We start from the raw sequence: 19,732 nt of genomic DNA, 5'->3' as shown, positions 1-19,732 counted from the left end.
AGCTCGAGGAAGATGGCCCCAGATCGGAGCAGCATCCTCTTGCCCTGTCATCCTGGCTGTCTCTGCCCACCTGCCCCATTCTTACCTGTCCGGAGGCCTCCCCTCGCCCGCACACTTCATCACGGTGCGCGGCTGCCGGCGGCTACCGCATGTGTATTTGGTGACACTGCCCGGCCCCATCAAGCCCGCAAATCCCCAGGGAAGTCTCCCTGCCCGGCCCAGCACCCGCCGGCGGCACAGCAGCGTGATGATGCTCATCGTGGCTGCCAGGGGCCCATTTCCGTGCCAGAGGAAGAAGCAGGAAGGATCCTTGCAAGCTGAGCAAACTCCACGAAGGCCCCGCTCCCCGTGGTTCTGGGTGCAGTAGCTCCTGCAGCGGAGTTCTGGGCGCTTCCCCAGGACTAGAACGAGTGGAGAGGCATCCTACCTTGGAGAGTCTTCTTCAGGGACAAACACATAAAGACGAACTGCCACGCAGGCGCCCCCGGTCGTTCCCAGGAGGTTTCTGTGCGAGTCCCGCTGGCTGAAGGCCTGGCGTCTGGCCTCCCCAGGGGCCTCTCGCACCTCTGGGTGCCCCCCCGGCAGCAGCTCGGAGGGCGGCAGTGCCCCCCCACCCCAGCAGCCAGGTCCTCTCCTCTTGCTAAGAAGGCAGCCGAGTCAGGCCTGGAAGAGAGAACCCTCCCCTTGTGGGTTCTGCGCCGCGACAATGCTGGATCGCTCACCCGCATCCCTGCGTCCTGGACATGGTTTGGCGGCAGGTGAGAGGGAGCCAGGGCACGTCCTTCTTTCTTTCGGACCCGGCCTTGCCCATTCGGCACCGCACCAGCCCCGGCTGGTAGGGATCGGCCCACACGTTTATCCAGCTCAGGAGTGGCACCTCTCCTGGACTCGGCCTCTGGGGACTGCCACCTGGGCCATGGTGGGCACCTGGGGACCACAGACCCTGGGGAGGTCAAGGCCTGGCGACAGCCATGCAGGCCACGGTGGGTACCTGGGGACCACAGACCCCGGGGGGGCCGCAGCCTGAGGACGGCCACCTGGGCCATGGTGGGCACCTGGGGACCGCAGACCCCGGGGTGGGGGGGCCACAGGCTGGGGACGGCCACCCGGGCCACGGTGGGCACCTGGGGACCACAGACCCCGGGGTCGGGGGGCCACAGGCTGGGGACGGCCACCCGGGCCACGGTGGGCACCTGGGGACCGCAGACCCCGGGGTGGGGGGGCCACAGGCTGGGGACGGCCACCCGGGCCACGGTGGGCACCTGGGGACCACAGACCCCGGGGTCGGGGGGGCCTCAGGCTGGGGACGGCCACCCGGGCCACGGTGGGCACCTGGGGACCGCAGACCCCGGGGTGGGGGGGCCACAGCCTGGGGACGGCCACCCGGGCCACGGTGGGCACCTGGGGACTGCAGACCCCGCGGGGGCCAAGGCCTGGGGACGACCACCCAGGCCATGGTGGGCACCTGGGGACTGCAGACCCGGGGGGTGGGGTGCAGCCTGGGGACGACCACCTGGGCCATGTTGGGCGCCTGGGGACCACAGACCCCATGGAGGCCAAGGCCTGGGGATGGCCACCTGGACCACGGTGGGCACCTGGGGACCGCAGACTCCGGGGAGCCACGGCCTGGGGCTGTGCTGTGGGGGGCCCGGCCCAAGGACTGCCCTCCTGCCGAGGCAGACCCGGTACCCCACACCCACCGGCTCAGTGACCCCTCCCTGGCTTGTCTTCCAGGCTCCCCGGGGACGGCGGGCCGCGTGTGCAACCTGACTTCCCGCGGCATGGACAGCTGCGAGGTCATGTGCTGCGGGAGAGGCTACGACACGTCCCGCGTCACGCGGATGACCAAGTGCGAGTGTAAGTTCCACTGGTGCTGTGCCGTGCGCTGTCAGGACTGCCTGGAGGCCCTAGACGTGCACACGTGCAAGGCCCCCACGAGCGCCGACTGGGCGGCTCCCACATGACCCGGGCGGAGGCCCCACCGCCGCCCTCCCTCCCTCCCTCCCGCAAGGATTCCTCTGGATCTGCAAGGACACGGCGCCTTTGGGTTTTCTGGGGGAGACTTGTCCTAAGGCATGTGACCTTTGTCTCGACAGAAGCCCCCCACCCCCAGGGGCCCCGGGCCTGGGGCCACGTGCTGCCCATAAAGATGCCTTCCCCTCCCTGCTTCCAGCCCCCAGTGCACCCCTCCTCCTGGTCAGCACTGCCACGCGGGGGCAGGGGCACGGAGGGGCCTGAACCCCATCGCCACCCGCCTGGACGTTCCCTCCTCTAGAGCAGTCGACCAGAGGGGGAAGAGCGTCCCGAAGGAGCTTTTCCTGGGTCTCACAATAAATGCTCGCAGTTCAGAAATTCTGTACTTCTCTCTGGAGGGTGAAGACAGCAGGACCAGCTGCCACCGAATTAACTTTAAATCTCGAGAAGACCAAGCAAGGCTCTTGCCTGATCAAGCGATTTTTTTTTTCACAGCCCTCCCTCCCCCCTCCCCTGACCCCCAGGGCAGCTGGTAACGCCTGGAGAAGGATGGCTTTCAATGAACTTGAGGTTTAACACACATATTTTTCAAGGCATTTATTGCCGTATTAAAATCTGATGTGACAGGATGGGACTGTTGTCCTTCGGTACAGTTTGGAGTCCCTACGATAGCAAGAGCCTCAGAAAGTGATTGCTTTGCATTACTGTGCCCCCTTGATATCAAGCTTTAGGGAGTGAGACTTCCCTCTTACTTAGGACCTGAAGGGAATTTAGAAGAAGATGGATCGTCTGGCAGGATAATGTACCTACTGGGGCAAGGGGCGGGGGCAATGGAGGAAAATAAGTTAGTGGAATATCAGAAGACGTGCCTGGACAGATGAGGTACAAAGGGGGGCAATACAATTCATATCTGGTATGACGCATGCGGCCCGTGGAGTTTTGCAGTTGAAGTGGCTTTGAGAAAGCAAACGTTTCGGATGACACGACCGAGGACCCAGCAGCCTGGGCGGCCTCCACCGTAAGCCGGCGCCCAGCACGCGTTGGCCGAGGAGCCCCATCGCCCTTCGAGCACGTTTCAAAGAGCTGTCACGTTGAACTGTGCTCATCCGGGGCTGACCGGGTGACAGGATGCCCTAGCCCCGAGCAAATGACACACAGCCTGGCTTGGAGAGTTGGCAACCCGAGTGTATCATGTTACAAACAAATCGTATTTGGAGGCTGTATTTAAGGGGCCCGGCGGTGATTACGGTGATTACGGGTCCAGAGGTGACGTCCAGGGGAGGTGGAGAGGCTGCCGTAAGCAAAAAAAGGACAAAATAACCGAAGATACTTCTCACCCCGTCCCCCGGTACAATTAGGTTCTGCTTCTCCATGTGGCCTCTTCCCATTTACTCACGGGACGCTTCCTTCTGTGCATCTGGTGACCAGTGGCTGACGCTCGTTCGGGGACAGCCTGCCTCAGTTCCTCTGTCCTTGCTCTGCGGCAGGGCGGCGACGCCGACCTTCTCTGACAGCTGCCCGCTGGAGTTCTTGGTCATCACTGATGCTCGCCTCCTCACCCTCATAAAAATGGCAGATTTCATCCCCTTCCCTTCACTCCCAAACCCCCGATTTTTCATCTGATTTTTCCAAAGTAGCTCTTTCCTCTTTTTGAGTCTATGGATTCAGAGGGTGGGAACAGCGGAGTGGGACACAGTGGCCCTGAGCTCTGCGTGGGCCTTCGGGGGCGAGGGGGCAGCCGGCAGGTGGGCCGTCCTGGTTACATGGAAGCTGCCTGTGGACGCCTCTGGGGGATGCAGGGGCTCGCACGGTGGTCCCCAAGCCACCTGCTTGCCCTCCTACCTGCTGGATGTGCTATGACATCATAAATCTGCGGGTGTCTCTAGAAATGGAAAGGATCGAAGAGGGCATCTTGGCTCCCTTCCGTGTGCATCTGGGGAAAGCGGAGGCCAAGAGGGGCAGAGGTCCCTGCAGTTATCTGGCATCGCCCCCAAGTCCCATTGCCAGCAGAGGAGTCGGGAAAGCCAAGCACTTTATCTGGTTTGTCTCAGAGTTAACCCAAGCGGATTCTAAGTAGCTTTAGCTTCCAAAGGAGATGGTCATTATTTCTTTTAATTCCTGGGATGTTTTGATCTGACTTTCATTTCATGCTGAGAGGCATAAGGGGCAAGGGCACGAGGCATATCCCTGCAGAAACCCACGTAGGAGACTGTGGGAGACCATGACAGCCCGCTCAAGTGCCAGTGGCTGTGGCCGTTAGGGAGGGTGTAATCACAGAGTGAAGTATTTTTATCTGCTTTGACTTCTGAAAGAGGAAATCTCCACTATTTGAAAAAAAAAAAAAAATTAAAAAGCAGGTGAAGACCATTTCAAACTTATTTTCTTTAGGGTTTGGTTGAGGATCAGTATTCCGTAATTCTAAGATCCACGAGACTCTGGATACCTGAAGTCCGTAAGGGAATGTTACGGCACAATTTACGCCAAACAAAATGAAAGAATCCATTCGGTTCAGTTCCCCTACAAATTCCTTCTCAATGAAAATCTTATGATAAAACCAAGCTTTCTAGGCCCACAAGGATGCCCATTAAGGTTCTGCAATAGCTGAAACAGTTGCGACACAATACGAGATCTTGACTTAGTAGAGCTTTCTACGATAACGACGTAATCTGCACGTGACTCAGTCTCAGCCAGCGAGTTTGTCTTCTCCGTCAATTTGCCTGCCTACCTTGGGCAAGGCTGGACTGGACCGACCTTGGTGTCCTGTGAGCATGCTTGGCAAGGGGCATCCCGGCTGCATCTTGGGCAGCCTCTCACACGTAAGCTCCAGCCCGAAACCCCAAGTGCCGTGAGCACGGCCAGCTGGGCTCTCGGCTCCCCCAGGACGGGGGCCCTGGCCTAATACGGATTTCTCCAGAATGGAAGGAGCGGCCCCGAAGAATGTGTCAAACGGCCGTGCATTCGGAGCCAGGCTGGAGGACGGGAGTGGCCTGACCGGGAAGGGCCAGGTGGCCGTTGGCGACGCCGGGCTGAGCTTGGCCGTGGTGAAGAGTGGCTTCCCCTGCTCTTGCAGGGTCACCGCCGTGCTTCCTCCTGCTGTGGCTTCCCCGGCCCCTCCCAGAACCTCGGGGGCCCAGAGATGCAGGCCCTGCTCACGTCCCCATACCCAGTTGCCACGCTTCGTTTCAAGAGGCCTTCTGGATGGTCGTAACCATGTTCCTTTCTATTGGGTTTATCACGAAGCCTGAACACATCAGGCATCACGTTTCTTTTTCAAAGGAAGTAGCTTTAAAGTCAGAAAAATCTAGCCTCCCATTGACATTTCTCCGCCTGATTAATTTATTAAGGAATCCTACATCAAGTCTACAAAACCTAAAGCAGGGCCCCCACCCCCACCCCGGCGACAGGCGACATGACCGCGTGTGCTGGTCCTCACCAGCATTTCCAGGCCCAGATCTTATTATTATTTCTCATTTATTAAAGGCTGGCCTGGGGCTGGTGTGGTCTCAGCTGAAGAACATCCGTGTCCCCTCTTGCCTGCTCTCCAGACACAGGCCCGGAGAGCTGCCCAGTGGACCAGAACCATTCTCTTGTGTCTATTTACTGTGCTTCAACCTGGGTTTCCTTATCTGAAGAGCGAGAAGTGCACTCTTCACAAATAAACCGCGCCAGTTCCGAAGCTGGTAAATCACTTTTGTCAGGTCTGTGCTGACCTTCTGGAAAAACAGTCCGCTAGTATAAGCTCACAGAGGCGGGCTCACCTTGACCTTCCCCTTACCTACACAGAGAAAACTTTCACTCATCCATGAGAATGTTCTTTACATTTTTCAGGGGATCAGCAAGGTGACAGGTGGTTTGCAAAGCCCAACATGATTATTATTTTTCTAAATCATCGTTGTTCCAACTCTATAGCTTTTTTTCCCTGATACTCACATGATTCCTGTTTAACCAAGCCTCCCACTTCCATGAGCTAATAAAAGTGTCACGCAGATTGTTACAAAGAACTATTGTTATTTACAAGTCTGCATTTTCTGTGAAATCAAAACATAATAAAGTGAATTTTCAGTGTTGACTTTGTTATTTTAAACCTGTCACAGTCTTGCCAAACCCTTTGGTGAAAAGAAATCCCTGCGGGTTATGGGAACTCTGTCCTTGTCCTCTCTCGAAACTGCTGATCAAGAGGTATCCCTCAAGTCTGCAAAGATTTTCAGGAAAGACAGTTGGCTCACCTTACTGATAAGTACTCTGGTGAGTGTGGGGAAGACTCCTATTCCTGATGGAGAAATTATTTTCCACACACACTTTCACCCTGTGTTCTCCCCTGGGTGCCATTTAATGCTTACCCCCTCTAGGTGCCAGCACACTTTGGCCGTGTTTATAAATTCAGTGTCACTCCACAGCAGGCCCAGCCTGCTAGGCCCAGCCCCGTTGACCTCTCCAAATTCTTACTTTCCATGTAAGTGCTTGCTTTTGGCTGAAATGGTATTTTTTCAGCTTGATTAGAAACAGACGAAGACCCCTTGCTCCTTTCTTGAGATCTCTGTGTCCTGATTGTGGGTGCTACTTCTACACTAGTAGAGAAAGCTCAGAACATGGAAATAAACTCTCCTCCCACAAAGAAAATCCATCCAACATCGGCTCCTCCCTGATGAATTGTTTTAGGTGACCTGACTGAGCAAGGTGCTGACTCTGCACTCCAGTACCCCCGGGTGGCCTGATAGCCAGGTTGCTTGCTGCCCCTCTAGGATTCCTTTGACCCCTTCAGAAACTCCCATGCTTGGAGGATCTGCAGAAGAGGAGGTGACACATGTGTCTGTGTGTATTTTTCAAAGAACATTTTCCCCCCAAATTTTTGCCCAAACATTATCAATGAGATTCCCCTATTCTCTCACCTTTTGAGAGGACTGTCTACACATTGTGAGGTCTTTAAAAGCAACCCTGGTCTTTACACAGTAGATGCCAGAGGCACTCTCCTGCTTCCCAGGTGTGACCACCAAAAGTGTCCCCGGACATTGCCAGGTGTTCCTGGTGAGGGAAGGAAGAAGCAAGGTATAAGAGAAAACCTTTCCCAGTTGAGCACCACTGACATAACACTTTGGGTCAAGTCCTCTATTGAAATGCAAGCCGTAAACACGTCTGCCATTTTCAATCTGGAACACTTCACTGGGAGTGATAGTTGAATGGGATTAAGTCTTGGTATTAGTGCATCAGACTGACTGGGAAGGGATCTGTTGGAATGGGTGAATCTAGGAACCCCTCGGCAGCATGGGGCAGAACAAGACAGGCCGACCTGAAGCTCACTGTGTGTCCTGGGAGGTAGGAAAGCACGAGGCTACTGTGTTTTTGCAGATAAGCCTTACCTGTAGGGAGTCAAAGGAAGGATGGAAGCTTAGCAAGGAGAAACAATAGTGGGTTTCAAAAGCTAGAGGCAAAAATCTTAGAAACTCAATTTCACGATGCTCACTGGGGGAAAAAAAAAAAAAGCCCCAAGATAAGGCCCAGAAGGTGGAAGAGTGAGAAAGTTACAGCTCTGCATAAATTAGTTGAGTAGTTTTGAGTTTCTCAGGACAGAGAGGAGGGTACTGATAGGGAACACCAAAAATAGAGAAAAGACTGAGTTTCAGACAAAAAAAAAAAAAAATAGAATCTCCAGTTTCAGGCCAGGGTGGGTATCATTTGCAGGTTGATCACTGAACCTCCCCCCACAACACACACAGACACACACACGCTGCCAGTTGTCCCTGTTGCAGGTGACCCCCAGCCTCGTATGGGTGGTATTTGAGGAGAGTGAAGCGATCTAAGTGCTCTCCAACATGTGCCAGCGAAGAGCGGGAAAAGGAGAGCCCATGCTGGATGAGACATGGGGCAGAGTGGAGAACGAAATAAGCCTGGATGACAGACAAAATAAAGGATAACCCTGGTTGGATAAAGGACCGGGGGCCGGTGACAACTGGCTGAAAGAAGGAAATGGAAAGTCAATCTTCTTCTTGACAATCTTTCATGGGCCCAACTGAATTTATGTTTTAGGCTGCCTGTGGAAATAAAGAATGGACTAAACCATTTGGATGAACAAATAACTTCATCTGTTCCCTCGTGCTATTATCTAGTTCTAGATAATACAGCATGATTAAAATCTGATCAACATGATCAATTTACCATTTAGACTATTTTTGGACTCTTAACTTGATTTTGTAATTTCTGTGTAGTGACTGACCCTGCAAAAGCCCCTGTAATTGAATCACAGGCTCTGGATTTCCCCAGGCAGTCCACCCAATCCTATTTTAATAGCACTGCAGGCCTTCCTAAATTCCACAGATGAGAGGAATCATATTACTGCCCGTAAACCCAATTCAAATGATTAAATGATGAAGATGCATCCAGTGTCCAGTCAGCCAGCTTGCTCACGCTGGTTATTTCAGCAGAGTTTTGGGGAGCTCGGCGAACCCATCTGTGAATGTTTCAGAGCCTCATGTTACAGGTGGAGGTCACACACCAGCCGAACAAATAGCAGGAAATACAGAAAACGAAATCTGAATTGGAGTCTCCAAAAGTCTACCCGCCCAAATAAACTTTGGCATCTGCCCCTTGATCATTATTCTCCAATAGTAATGAAGACTTCATGAAAGGCCTTGAACTCTGAGTTGTCATTGTGGAATCAGGTTTAATCAAGACAAATATCCCCAGCCTAAGAGTACAAGTAGAAGAAGGGAGTACGGGTTTAATTTTCTTATATATTGCTGTAACTATAAACAATGCCTTATCTTCTCAGCGACTCTCAGGAAATAATAAGCACCAGTGTTTTGTGGGTATTTACACCAGCCCTTGGAGAATTTATTAGAATCATGATTCACAGATGAGAAATTTCCCTCTTCTACAGGGCTTAGTAACTGGAGTAAGAATTACTCAGTATTCTGTACAGACAAATGAATTGGAATATGTCTGGCTATTAACCGTTCATTTGCTGGTGATTTTCTTTCTTTTTTTATTTTCTGAACTGACTGAATGATTGGGTTAGGATGGTCCCTCTCGTTTGTCTCTTGTAGACATGCAATTAAATGGTGTCTAAGAATTATGTTGTTCTGTCTTCAACAGAACAATGAGGTTACATGACACTTCTGAGGGTATGAGAGCAAGGAGTCATTGGAATCATGGAATGTCACATTTGGAAGGAACAATGCACACAATTTATCCTAACCTCCACATCTCATTCCTGGGAAAACAAAAGAAATTTTGTGGTTCAGACTGTGATATAAGCAAGACACTGAATCATCTTCAGGGAAGAACAGTTATTATTCACTCAATCAGTGTGTATTGAGCATCTCCTATGAGTCAACTGCTGTGCTACAGTCCTGGAAATGCAGCAGTGACTAAGACAAACGTGCCCTTGCTCAGAGCCTTCTGGGAGGACTAACACAGAACACGTGTGCTTCACTTCTTACCTTATAAGCACTTAGGAGTACACAGTTGGACTTAGTCCTTACAACCACCCTTAGATATAGAAATGATTATCCTTTTTTTTTTTTAAGATGAGAGAGATTTCAGAGAGATTTGATAATTGAAGGCAGGGCCTGGAGTCAAATATTTGTCTTCTAACTCTTGATCCAGTGTCATTTCTAGTATATCAGAGCATCCTCTCATTAAAACTCATAAGTATTCTGTCCAATGAGCTATTGGAAATGACTTGGTTGGTTCAATGACCACATTTTCCAAACAAAAATTAGGATGTGTGGATTGCCAAAATATTTCTGTGATTTCTGATCAAATGTATATGCAATCCGGAGAATAAATTATATGTAGATACACATCTAACAAAGCTCTACCAGAATGTAAGTGACTTTTAGTTATACATTTAATAAAGCACTTTTATTTAAAATAAAATGGCTTCTAAATCCTCCTAGAGGGCAGCCCGGGTGGCTCAGTGGTTTAGCACCGCCTGCAGCCCAGGGCCTGATCCTGGAGACCCTGGATCGAGTCCCGCGTCAGGCTCTCTGCATGGAGCCTGCTTCTCCCTCTGCCTGTGTCTCTGCCTCTGTGTGTGTGTGCGTGTGTGTGTATGTGTGTGTGTGTCTATGAATAATAAATAAAAAATCTTTTAAAATAAATAAATAAATAAATCCTCCTAGAAAATCTGAGATTTCTGGTCACAAGAAATCTACTTTCCTTATCATACGGAGATTCAACCCACCATTAAAGATGGTTGAAAATATCATGGACCAACTCAAACATTGTACATATCATGATTTATTTAAGTTTTCCTCAAACCTCTACCGAATACTTGATTACTCAGGTTGAATTAACATGTCAATGATTTTAAAAAATAATCTTCATCATAGTCTTGTCCTCTTACACTGAGGAAGAGAGACAGTTAAAATTTCCTTAGCAACAATGCCCAAGAAAAAAATTTTCAGAATTGTAATAAATGTAACAATGTATTTTAAGATATTTTTAAAGGTACAAAGTGCATATGCTAATATGATATTAATTAATAATATTTTCACCTTAACATAAAGTGTAGGTGGTCTTTCTCTCCATAAAGCAAATTGAGATTTGTATAATCCTAGATTATTAGATAATGCCTCTAGAAACAAAAGATGATCTTTCCTCAGTCTTCTAATGTGGAAACAATCCAGCAGGGCTGGAGTAATACATGTTGCTGGTTCTGACTTTCAGTTGGTCTTAAATCAACTCTTTACTTAATCCAAACTTGTAGTTGGGATTTTTTTTTTTTTTTTTTTTTTTTTTTTGGTGGTGGTGGTGGCCAAATTAGCAAAAGAGAAAAGTCTCTTCAGAATAGAGGGAACCAAAGACAAGACCTTATATGAATATCTGAGGAGTATAGGAGAGTGAGAAAGAATCTTTGTCTAAAAGGAATCTTAAATGATGGGCCAGGGGAGAGGGTGGAGCATTTATCACAATTATTCTAGAAGTGTATGAAATAGATTTACATGCATGTTTATTCATGGAAGAAAAAAAAAGTCTCCAAATATGGGTTTTAATTTGTGAGAAGGCTGCTGAGAAATGTGAGATCATGGAGATGGTGGTCCTTAAAATAAATAAATAAAATCTAGGGAGTATAATCCCGCAAAGAATGTGATTCATTCTTTTGGAGCAATAAATAGAGTGAGATGATGTCCAAAAGCAATTTCCGTATTTCTTGGACATGTAAGCATTTTTCCTTATAACAATCATAGCAGAATAAGATCTCTACATAGATTATATTGACAACCATGTATGATTATAAAACAACTCATCCCCAAATGTCATTTTCCTTTCATCATCCTTGACTTGGGCCTAAAATTCTCACCTTTAACCAAAGCACCTGAGGGTTAAGAATTTACCTTTCACAATTTTTCTTTTAATACATATAAATGTTTTTCAGCTCTCTTCCTAAATTCAATAATTATTTATTCAAAAATATCTGGCATAATTTACCATCAACCACATATTTTCCCCAGTGTCAGGGAAATAGCAATGGATAAAGTAAATGAAATAAATGAGACTTCTATGTCTGGTAATATGGCAGACCAAATGTCCCCAAAAGAAGCCTTCTGATGCAAATGCTTAGAAATTTAACATAGGTAAAATAACCGTCCTTTAAAACATATAAGTGAACTCTCCCCATTCCCATCTTTAAACACAGGAACGTTTCAAAGGTCAAAAATGAAGAGAATGCTAAAAACTCAAGCCTTGGTGCCCCAGTGGAGGTATATTAATTTGCCTCCCTAGAAGATTTGGTTTTAATTAATTAGTTAATTAATTAGAGAGAGAGGGAACACATATGAACAATGGGGAAGGGGGAGAGGGACAGTCTCAAAGAGACTCCACACTGATCACGGAGCTTGATGCAGGGCTTGATCTCATGACCTGGAGATCATGACCTGAGCTAAAACAAAGAGTTGGGCACTTAACTGACTGAGCCACTCAGGGAGATTGGGTTTTAAATTAAAGGCCAAGGCAGGGCAGGAAACAGGGTTTGGGCCTTCTTGAAGTGAGGAGTTAGAATCAGGATACAGCATCCCATCTCTTCCCACATGAATGTATTGCCATCAGAGGGCAATAAAGGAAAAAAATCTGAGCACAGGAAATCAACTGGGAACTAGTTTCCAGTTGATATTTCTCTGAAATATCATTAGGGTAGGAAAAAATTAATTAAAATAAATTTATAGCTCTGTCCATTTACAGCTACCAGCCTCTCTTTGTTTAGTTTGATGTTAGAATGAACAGAACCTAAACACTTCAGAAATTGCCCCACCAATGAATTAGCCTAAAAAAAAAAAATTAGTTTAGATTGAGGTGACTAGCAGATACAAGAACAAAATGTCTTTGAGGGTCACATTTTCAACCAGGCTACAGAGGATTCTTACATATAAAACTTCACCAAATCTGAGTTGATAATTTGAAATTACAAAACACACCACAAAACAAGCCAGCATGAAAACAAAACCATAGCAAAAAAACAAAACCATACACTTAGACTCCCAAGAATATCAGATAATAAAATCACTATACACAGACTATAAAACAAATCTGTTTAGGAATGATTTTAAAAAGCAAAATGAATGATAACTATGAATAAGATACATAGTACTTCAAGGAAAAAAAGATTAAGCTAAAAAGTATTTGATAAAGAACTAAAAACAACATCCAGTAATTAAAAATATAACCACTGATAGTAAAACTGATTTTCTGCCTGTGGCCACAGCTGAGGAAGCATTGTTGAATTCTTTCCTACAGCCATCAGCGTGTATAATTCAGAGTCTCTCAAGGAGACCAAAGAACTATGGAAGCACGGGCAGTCCAGGTGGCTCAGTGGTTTGGCACCACCTTTGGCCCAGCTCATGATCCTGGAGACCCAGGATCGAGTCCCACGTCAGGCTCCCTGCATGGAGCCTGCTTCTCCTACTGCCTGTGTCTCTGCCTCTCTCTGTGTGTCTCTCATGAATAAATAAATAAAATCTTTTATAAAAAGAAAAGCTTTAAAAAAAAAGAACTATGAAAGCTCCTCATTAAAGATTTGAATTTTAAAATAACAGTGGCAGGGATGCCTGGGTGGCTCAGTGGTTGAGTGTCTACCTTTGGGTCAGGGCATGGTCCTAGGGTCCTGGGATGGAGTCCTGTATCAGGCTCCCCCTGGGGAGCTTGTTTCTCCCTCTGCCTATATCTCTGCCTCTCTCTCTGTGTTTCTCCTGAATAAATAAATAAAATCTGTAAAATAAAATGAAATTACCAGTGGCAGACTGAGAATGAGTAACACTCATAGGTTGTATGGTAATGGAAAAATCTAAACACCAAGCATCTAGAAGCTTTGGGCTTCTCACATAAGCCATTGTGGTACAAGCATATGCAGTCATGAATGCAAGGCCACACAAGATGGATGGAAGAGTCATAGAACCAAAGAGGGTGTCTCAAGAGATGTTTCAAGAACAGGCTGATAGTTACCTATGAAAAAGACCTTTGTTGGTGGCATTAGAGAAGACACTGAACAACATCATATAAGGGGTTATTCTGAGTAATAGGGGAAGACTGAGGTGACTGAAATCATTACTGACTAGGATAGTGACAAGAAGAGAAGTTTTGCTTTTGTAAACTTTGGTGACCATAACCATGGAGAAGACTGTCATTCAGATACTATTACTGTGAATAGCTATCACTATGAAGAAACGAGAGCCCTGCTAAAGCAAGGGACGGCCAGTGTCTCATCTAGGTCACAGGAGTTCTTTAAATGTTGGCACTTTAGAGGGAATGACAACTTTAGTCATGGAAGAAACTTCAAGGGTTGTTATTATGGCTTTGGTGGTGGTGAGTATGATGGCAATAATTGATTTGGTAATAACAGAAGCAGTTTTGGAGGTGTTAGAAGCTACAATAGCTTTGGCAATTACAACAATCTTCAGACTCTGGACCCATGAAGAAAGGAAAATTCTGGTTCTTGTGGTGGTGAAGGCCAGTACTTTGCCAAACCGCAAAACTAAGGTGGTTATGGGTGTCTAAGCAATGCCAGTAGTTATGGCAGTGGCAGAGATTCTACATACTGCTGAGAAAAGAGCAGAAGAGGAGAGCCAGAGAAGTCACCAAAAAGCTATGGGTTACAATAGGTTTGTGAACTCAGCCAACCATAGTGGCAGAGCCTAACTGCTACAAGAAAGAAAAAAAATAAGGATGGTATTTGTGACTAATTATATGACAGGTGTTTTAGTTTCTAAACAGGTACTTAGTTTCACTTTTCTCTGAAAAATGAAAAGCATTCCAACAAAAAGTTTTAATGTAGTTTTTGGTTGTTGTTCACATACTATTAATTGATAAATATAATAGTCTGATCATGATGCTGATTAAATGTGGCTTTAAAAAAATTCATTGGATGTGGTAAACAGAAAAGTAGATACAGCCAAAGAGAGATTTAGTGAAATGGAAGATAGATCTAAGGAAATTACCTAGAATTCTGCCCAAGATATTTTTTAAAGGGAAATATGAATGGAGTTGAGGGACAGGGAAAGTAGAATTAGTAGGTCCATCGTATGTCTTATAACAGGAATTCCAGAAAGAAGAGAGAAATTGAGAAAGATGAGCAATTTCCAGAATGGATGAAAGATATACATCTTCAATGTCAAGGAGCACAAGTTCTAAGTAGTTCCAAAATTAAATAAATCCACACAAAAATATATTGTTGCAAAAGCACAGAGAGTAGAATATGAAGATTTCAACAGCTACCAAAGAGAAAAGACAAATTACCTAGAAGAGAAAATCATACCAAAAGCAGACTTTTCCAGAGCAATGATGGAAACAAGAAAGCCCTGGAATCATATTTTCAAAACTCTGGGGGGAAAAAAATCAATCCATAACTTTATATCCAACTGAAATATCACCAAAGAACAAGCGTAAGATAAAGACATTTCAAACAAAATCTACCAAGAACAGATTCTACCTACCGCAACTCCAAAACAAATATTTTCCGAAAGAAATGAAGAGGAAAAGTTGAGAAAATAAATTAATACACATGCAGTGAAATTTGCAATAATGAACATATAAAAATAACTAGGAATTACTCGTTTCTGGTGACAGAACAAGGTAACATGAAGTGTTGGTAATGATTTCAAGATAAAAAGGAAGCGACCAAAATTAAGCATTTTAACCTTGTTTATATTGTTGGGAAGAAGGGCAGAAATATTATAAACTTTAGGCACTGTTAGGTACACATGTCACAATTTTAAGGATAACTTTTAAAACAAAAATATTTAATTTCCTTTTTAGTAAGGAGATAAAAATGATTTTAAAACTCTTCAATCCAAAAAGAGGATAGATTTGTAGGTGTGGATGCAGGAGGACTTAGACTAAAAGTAGGGAAACTGACTAGTTTCCTAGCTTAAATTATAATCAACATTATTTAAGCATATAAACACCAAAAAAAAAAAAAAAGTGTAAAACTCAGAAGATCCAATTTCTTTTTCAAGTAAAAAAAAAATTTGTAGTGTTTGTCAGTTCCATCCTTTTCTCTAAAATGTAATGGAGATTGTACCCATGTCAAAAATTCATATTCAGTGTTTTGGTTTTTTTTTTTTAAGTTCCAAAATTCATAGCTGGCACACCCTGTCTCCAGCATCCTGATTTAATTTTCCTCATTTTTGCTTGCTGCTTTATTGACTACATTGCCCATAATAGTAATGTAAATATCTGGGTATAAACAGTAATGACTGTGCAGAATTATAAGAAAAAAATCTTAAAAACTTTATTTTTTAAGAAGATTTTATTTATTTATTCATGAGAGATACAGAGAGAGAGAGGCAGGGACACAGGCAGAGAGAAGCAGGCTCCATGCCGGGAGCCCGACGGGGGACTCGATCCCGGGACCAGGATCATGCCCTGAGACAAAGGCAGACGCTCAACGGTTGAGCCACCCAGGCGTCCCTAAAAACTTAGTAATAAAAATAAAGGATACTTTGGAGAGATTACAGTAGAAAGACCTAGTATGGTAAAATTTTGACATTTACTACAATTAATCTGTAAAGCTACAATTCTAATATAAGACCAGCCAAAGATGATTACGATTGTTTCCTTAGGCAGGCTCTCCTTCCTTCCCCCCTTTTCCCTGCACCAGCTCCCCTTTTACTTCTCACTCTTGATTCAATTATAGAGCACCAGGCATATAGCAAATATTCAATAAATTAGTATTCTTTTAATATAAAAGAATGAATGATTCAACTGTTCTGTAAGCGATTTCTGGTTTACATTCTCAAAAACACTCCCATTGAGCCTGGTACACAGTACATGTCAAAATAATATCTAACTTTGAATCTCTAAGTATGCGAGCCAGCCCTTTGCCAAGGACGTTTTGTGAGTTGATTACAATTGGAAAATTACTGTACACGTGTTCCTGAGAGTCACAAATAGATGACATTACTGACTTCTTAGTATCAATCCGATGAAGGTAACCCACATTAAAATATAAGGGTAGAAGACCTTTACTCATTTCTTTCTAAATACTTCTTAAAGTCAACAAAACTCTGACTTTCTATAATAATTTCTGTAGCTCCCTCAATATGATGTAGCTCAAGAAGTCTTCAATTTCTCTATATATTTCTATATATAATATATATGTACATATATAGATAATATGATCCACCCATGAAAGCATCAGAAATTCACATTCTGATCAGTTTTCCTATAAATGATCCCTATCATTGGGTCCCTATCATTAGCTGACTTTCTTGAAACACATAAATATCAACACGTTACTAAGAATCGTTGCCCGTATCTTTATCAGCTTTACATGTTCCCCCCCTTTACTGCTTAGTCATTCCTAATTAGCAGGAATCCAGGGGCTCTTTTGGGAATCCTTCCTCAACTCGTCCAAGAATCCCAGGGACTCCCTGCTGTGTCCATACTTCCACCGGCATACCTGGAGAGTCTCTTGGGCCTATAGGCATCCTTGCTTCCGTGGCTTTTACAAGTATCGTGTCATCACTAAACACAGATCCTGTGGAGTCACAAGGACTCTGGCTCAAGAACCAGGGGACACCCTAGCATGGCCAGATCTGTGCACAACCCAAAGTTCATGCTTGGGCTCCAAGTTTATGGCTCTTCGATTCCACTCACAGCCACTGCCCTCGAAGAGTGACCGCACATCCTAGCGGCTGGGGCCGGAGGTTCCTCAGTCTCACCATGTGTTGTGCTGGAACTTTCCTTTCTTTGTCCATCCTGTATCACCAGCAGATACTCTCACGAGGCATTTCCCTCCGGGGCTTTGGAGTCCTCTCATGCCAGCAGATGACTTGTTAGTGCCACCCTCTTAAAAACAGGATTCCCTAATTTCAACTCTGGAAGAAGAACGTGACGTCTTTAATTCATACCCTCGAAGGCTCCAGAGCTCCTTTTGCAAACTGATAAGCCAAAAAACCTTTTTAAAATTATTACACCTTTTTCTTAGGCAAGGAGAGTCTGGTGCCTTTACATTAACATAGCTAAGCCCAGCCACACCAATGATTCCTCTCATAAGGAAAGGACTCTGCTCCCACAAGAGGGACTTGGGTCTTCGTTCCAGAACCTTCTAGTCACGGCACCCAGATATGCCAGCCTCAACAGCTAATCTGGGCCCTCTGCGCTCAGGTAAGATCTAGCAGCCTGGAGCAGGCCGACGTTCCCACCGTGACAACTCGAAAAGGTTCCCTCGCGTGTCCCCCTTGCTTCTAAGCCCGAGCCTCTCTCGACTTGAGCCTCTCAGCCCTCTGGGTGTGAAGTTTGTATTAAAGATACTGTTTTTAGGCACAAATGGTCCTTTTTAAACACAAACCATCTCCTTATGGGCTCAAAGGAGAAGGGATCTGTTTTAATACTAGAAAAAACTGTTGAAAGGGGAGCAGAGCTCCACCCCCTTCCTATGTTTATAAGGAGATTTCAAGGGTAATTTTGATTATCCTTTGCCCTAAATGCTGACCTTCGTGCCTGCCCCTGGGTGAATGGGGACCGCTGAAATATAACGGGCGCCCTTCTAAGAGTTGCAGTCCCATGCAGAGTCCGTCCCTCTCAGAGATCCCCGCAGGAGCCACATAAAATTAAAAAGAGAGCAATAGGTTCTTGCTCTTCTTTTAGCTCAGTGGTTTAGCATCTGCCTTGGGCCCAGGGCATGACCCCAGGTCCTGGGATCGAGTCCTGCATCCAGCTCCCCGCAGGGAGCATGCTTCTCCCTCTGCATGGGTCTCTGCCTCTCTCTGTCTCTCATCAATAAATAAATTTTTAAAACTGGGATCCCTGGGTGGCGCAGCAGTTTGGCGCCTGCCTTTGGCCCAGGGCGCGATCCTGGAGACCCGGGATCGAGTCCCACGTCGGGCTCCTGGTGCATGGAGCCTGCTTCTCCCTCTGCCTGTGTCTCTGCCTTTCACTCTCTCTCTCTGTGTGACTATCATAAATGAATAAAAATAATTTTAAAAACTTATAGAAAAAAACTGTGTTTTTTTTTTGGTTGAGGCCATGCAAATCTAAAATGCCTACCAGGCTGTGCCTCTACTGGTAAGCAGAGATCTTTTCTTTGGCCACTTTATCTTACAAGATGCTCATCACCGCCCTTAAGGGGGTAAGCTAGTCCTGGGCAAGTCCTCTTGCACTGACAACCCTGGGCCTGGGCTCTGCATTGGTGACACCCTGGGGTCAGTAGAGAATGTCTGTGAGAAGGTATTTGAACAGATAACCAGAGATGCTAATAAAAAAAAAGTTTTTAGGGGATCCCTGGGTGGCGCAGCGGTTTGGCACCTGCCTTTGGCCCAGGGCGCGATCCTGGAGACCCGGGATCGAATCCCACATCAGGCTCCCGGTGCATGGAGCCTGCTTCTCCCTCTGCCTATGTCTCTAACTCTCTCTCTCTCTGTGTGACTATGATAAATAAAAAAAAATAAAAAATAAAAATTTTAAAAAAAGTTTTTAAAGACTAGGTCCCGGTCACAGCCCTCTACCAGGCCACACCCCCCACCCCCCACCCCCGGCTGGCCCCACCCCACCAGGACCCCGCCTTCTGCAAAAAAAATAATAAAATTAGGTCCTGTCCCAGATGAATTGAATCAGATACTCTGAAGATGGGCCCAGATGAGGTATTATTTAAAATTTCTCCTGGTGATTATGATGAAAACAAGTTAGAGAACCATTGACATCCATTATCCCAATAAACTCGTAGCCACATTGTTAACTAATTTGGACAAAGTAAAATTCACAGTGTGCTCAGCATCACGATACTAAAACTGGCACAATACAGACCAGATTAGCGCTGCCCCTGCACGAGGATCAGGTGCAAATTCATGAAGCATTCCATATTTAAAAAAAAAAAAAACAACGTAAAATATACAGCAGTAACGGGTTCCTTATCTCCAAATTTTTTCCCTGACTATGCCTTAAGTCGTTACCTCTTAATTCTAAATTTTCAACTTTGCTGATGATAATCCAGGATGAGACAGCAGAGCCTGGGGGCCCTGTGCTGTCACGGTCTGTTGGGAAGTGGGGCAGCGGGCCAGGCGGCGGGAGGCGTTCCAGAATCCCCAGACCTGCTTCGAAGGGCAGCGTCATTATTCTGCTAGTTTTCTACATCCCAAAACTTCAGAATTATCGGAGTTCTGCTTCTCAGGCAAGATCTGTGTCTATCCATTCTCATTCATTCTATCCTTCCTTTTCTTTCTCATTGTCACCACCTAGACCGAGGCCCTGCTCACCTCACTTCTAAATGACTATAATTCACACTGAGCCCCACTGGCCCAGACGCCTCTCTCTATAAATCATCTTGCTT

At 46.0% G+C, this 19,732-nt stretch overlaps 1 protein-coding gene and 1 non-coding gene across 2 annotated transcripts in view; both read left to right on the top strand.

Annotated features, from left to right (window-relative positions):
* Positions 1 to 6,041, top strand: part of WNT2 (Wnt family member 2) — a 47,658-nt gene extending 41,617 nt beyond the window's left edge. Inside the window, exon 5 of the mRNA XM_026012145.2 lies at positions 1,735 to 6,041. Within this exon, the coding sequence (XP_025867930.1) occupies positions 1,735 to 1,964 (230 nt within the window). The 3' untranslated portion in view covers positions 1,965 to 6,041. The remainder of the gene's footprint in view (positions 1 to 1,734) is intronic.
* Positions 6,042 to 19,167: 13,126 nt separating this feature from the next.
* LOC112913035 (U6 spliceosomal RNA) lies at positions 19,168 to 19,270 on the top strand. The gene has a single exon (XR_003233628.1). It is a non-coding gene; the product is annotated as a U6 spliceosomal RNA (small nuclear RNA).
* Positions 19,271 to 19,732: the final 462 nt, after the last annotated feature.

Source organism: Vulpes vulpes, chromosome 7 (genome assembly GCF_048418805.1).
Source record: "Vulpes vulpes isolate BD-2025 chromosome 7, VulVul3, whole genome shotgun sequence".
Lineage (NCBI taxonomy): Eukaryota > Metazoa > Chordata > Mammalia > Carnivora > Canidae > Vulpes > Vulpes vulpes.
Note: the sequence above shows the minus strand (reverse complement) of the source record. Positions and strands in the feature narration are given on the sequence as shown.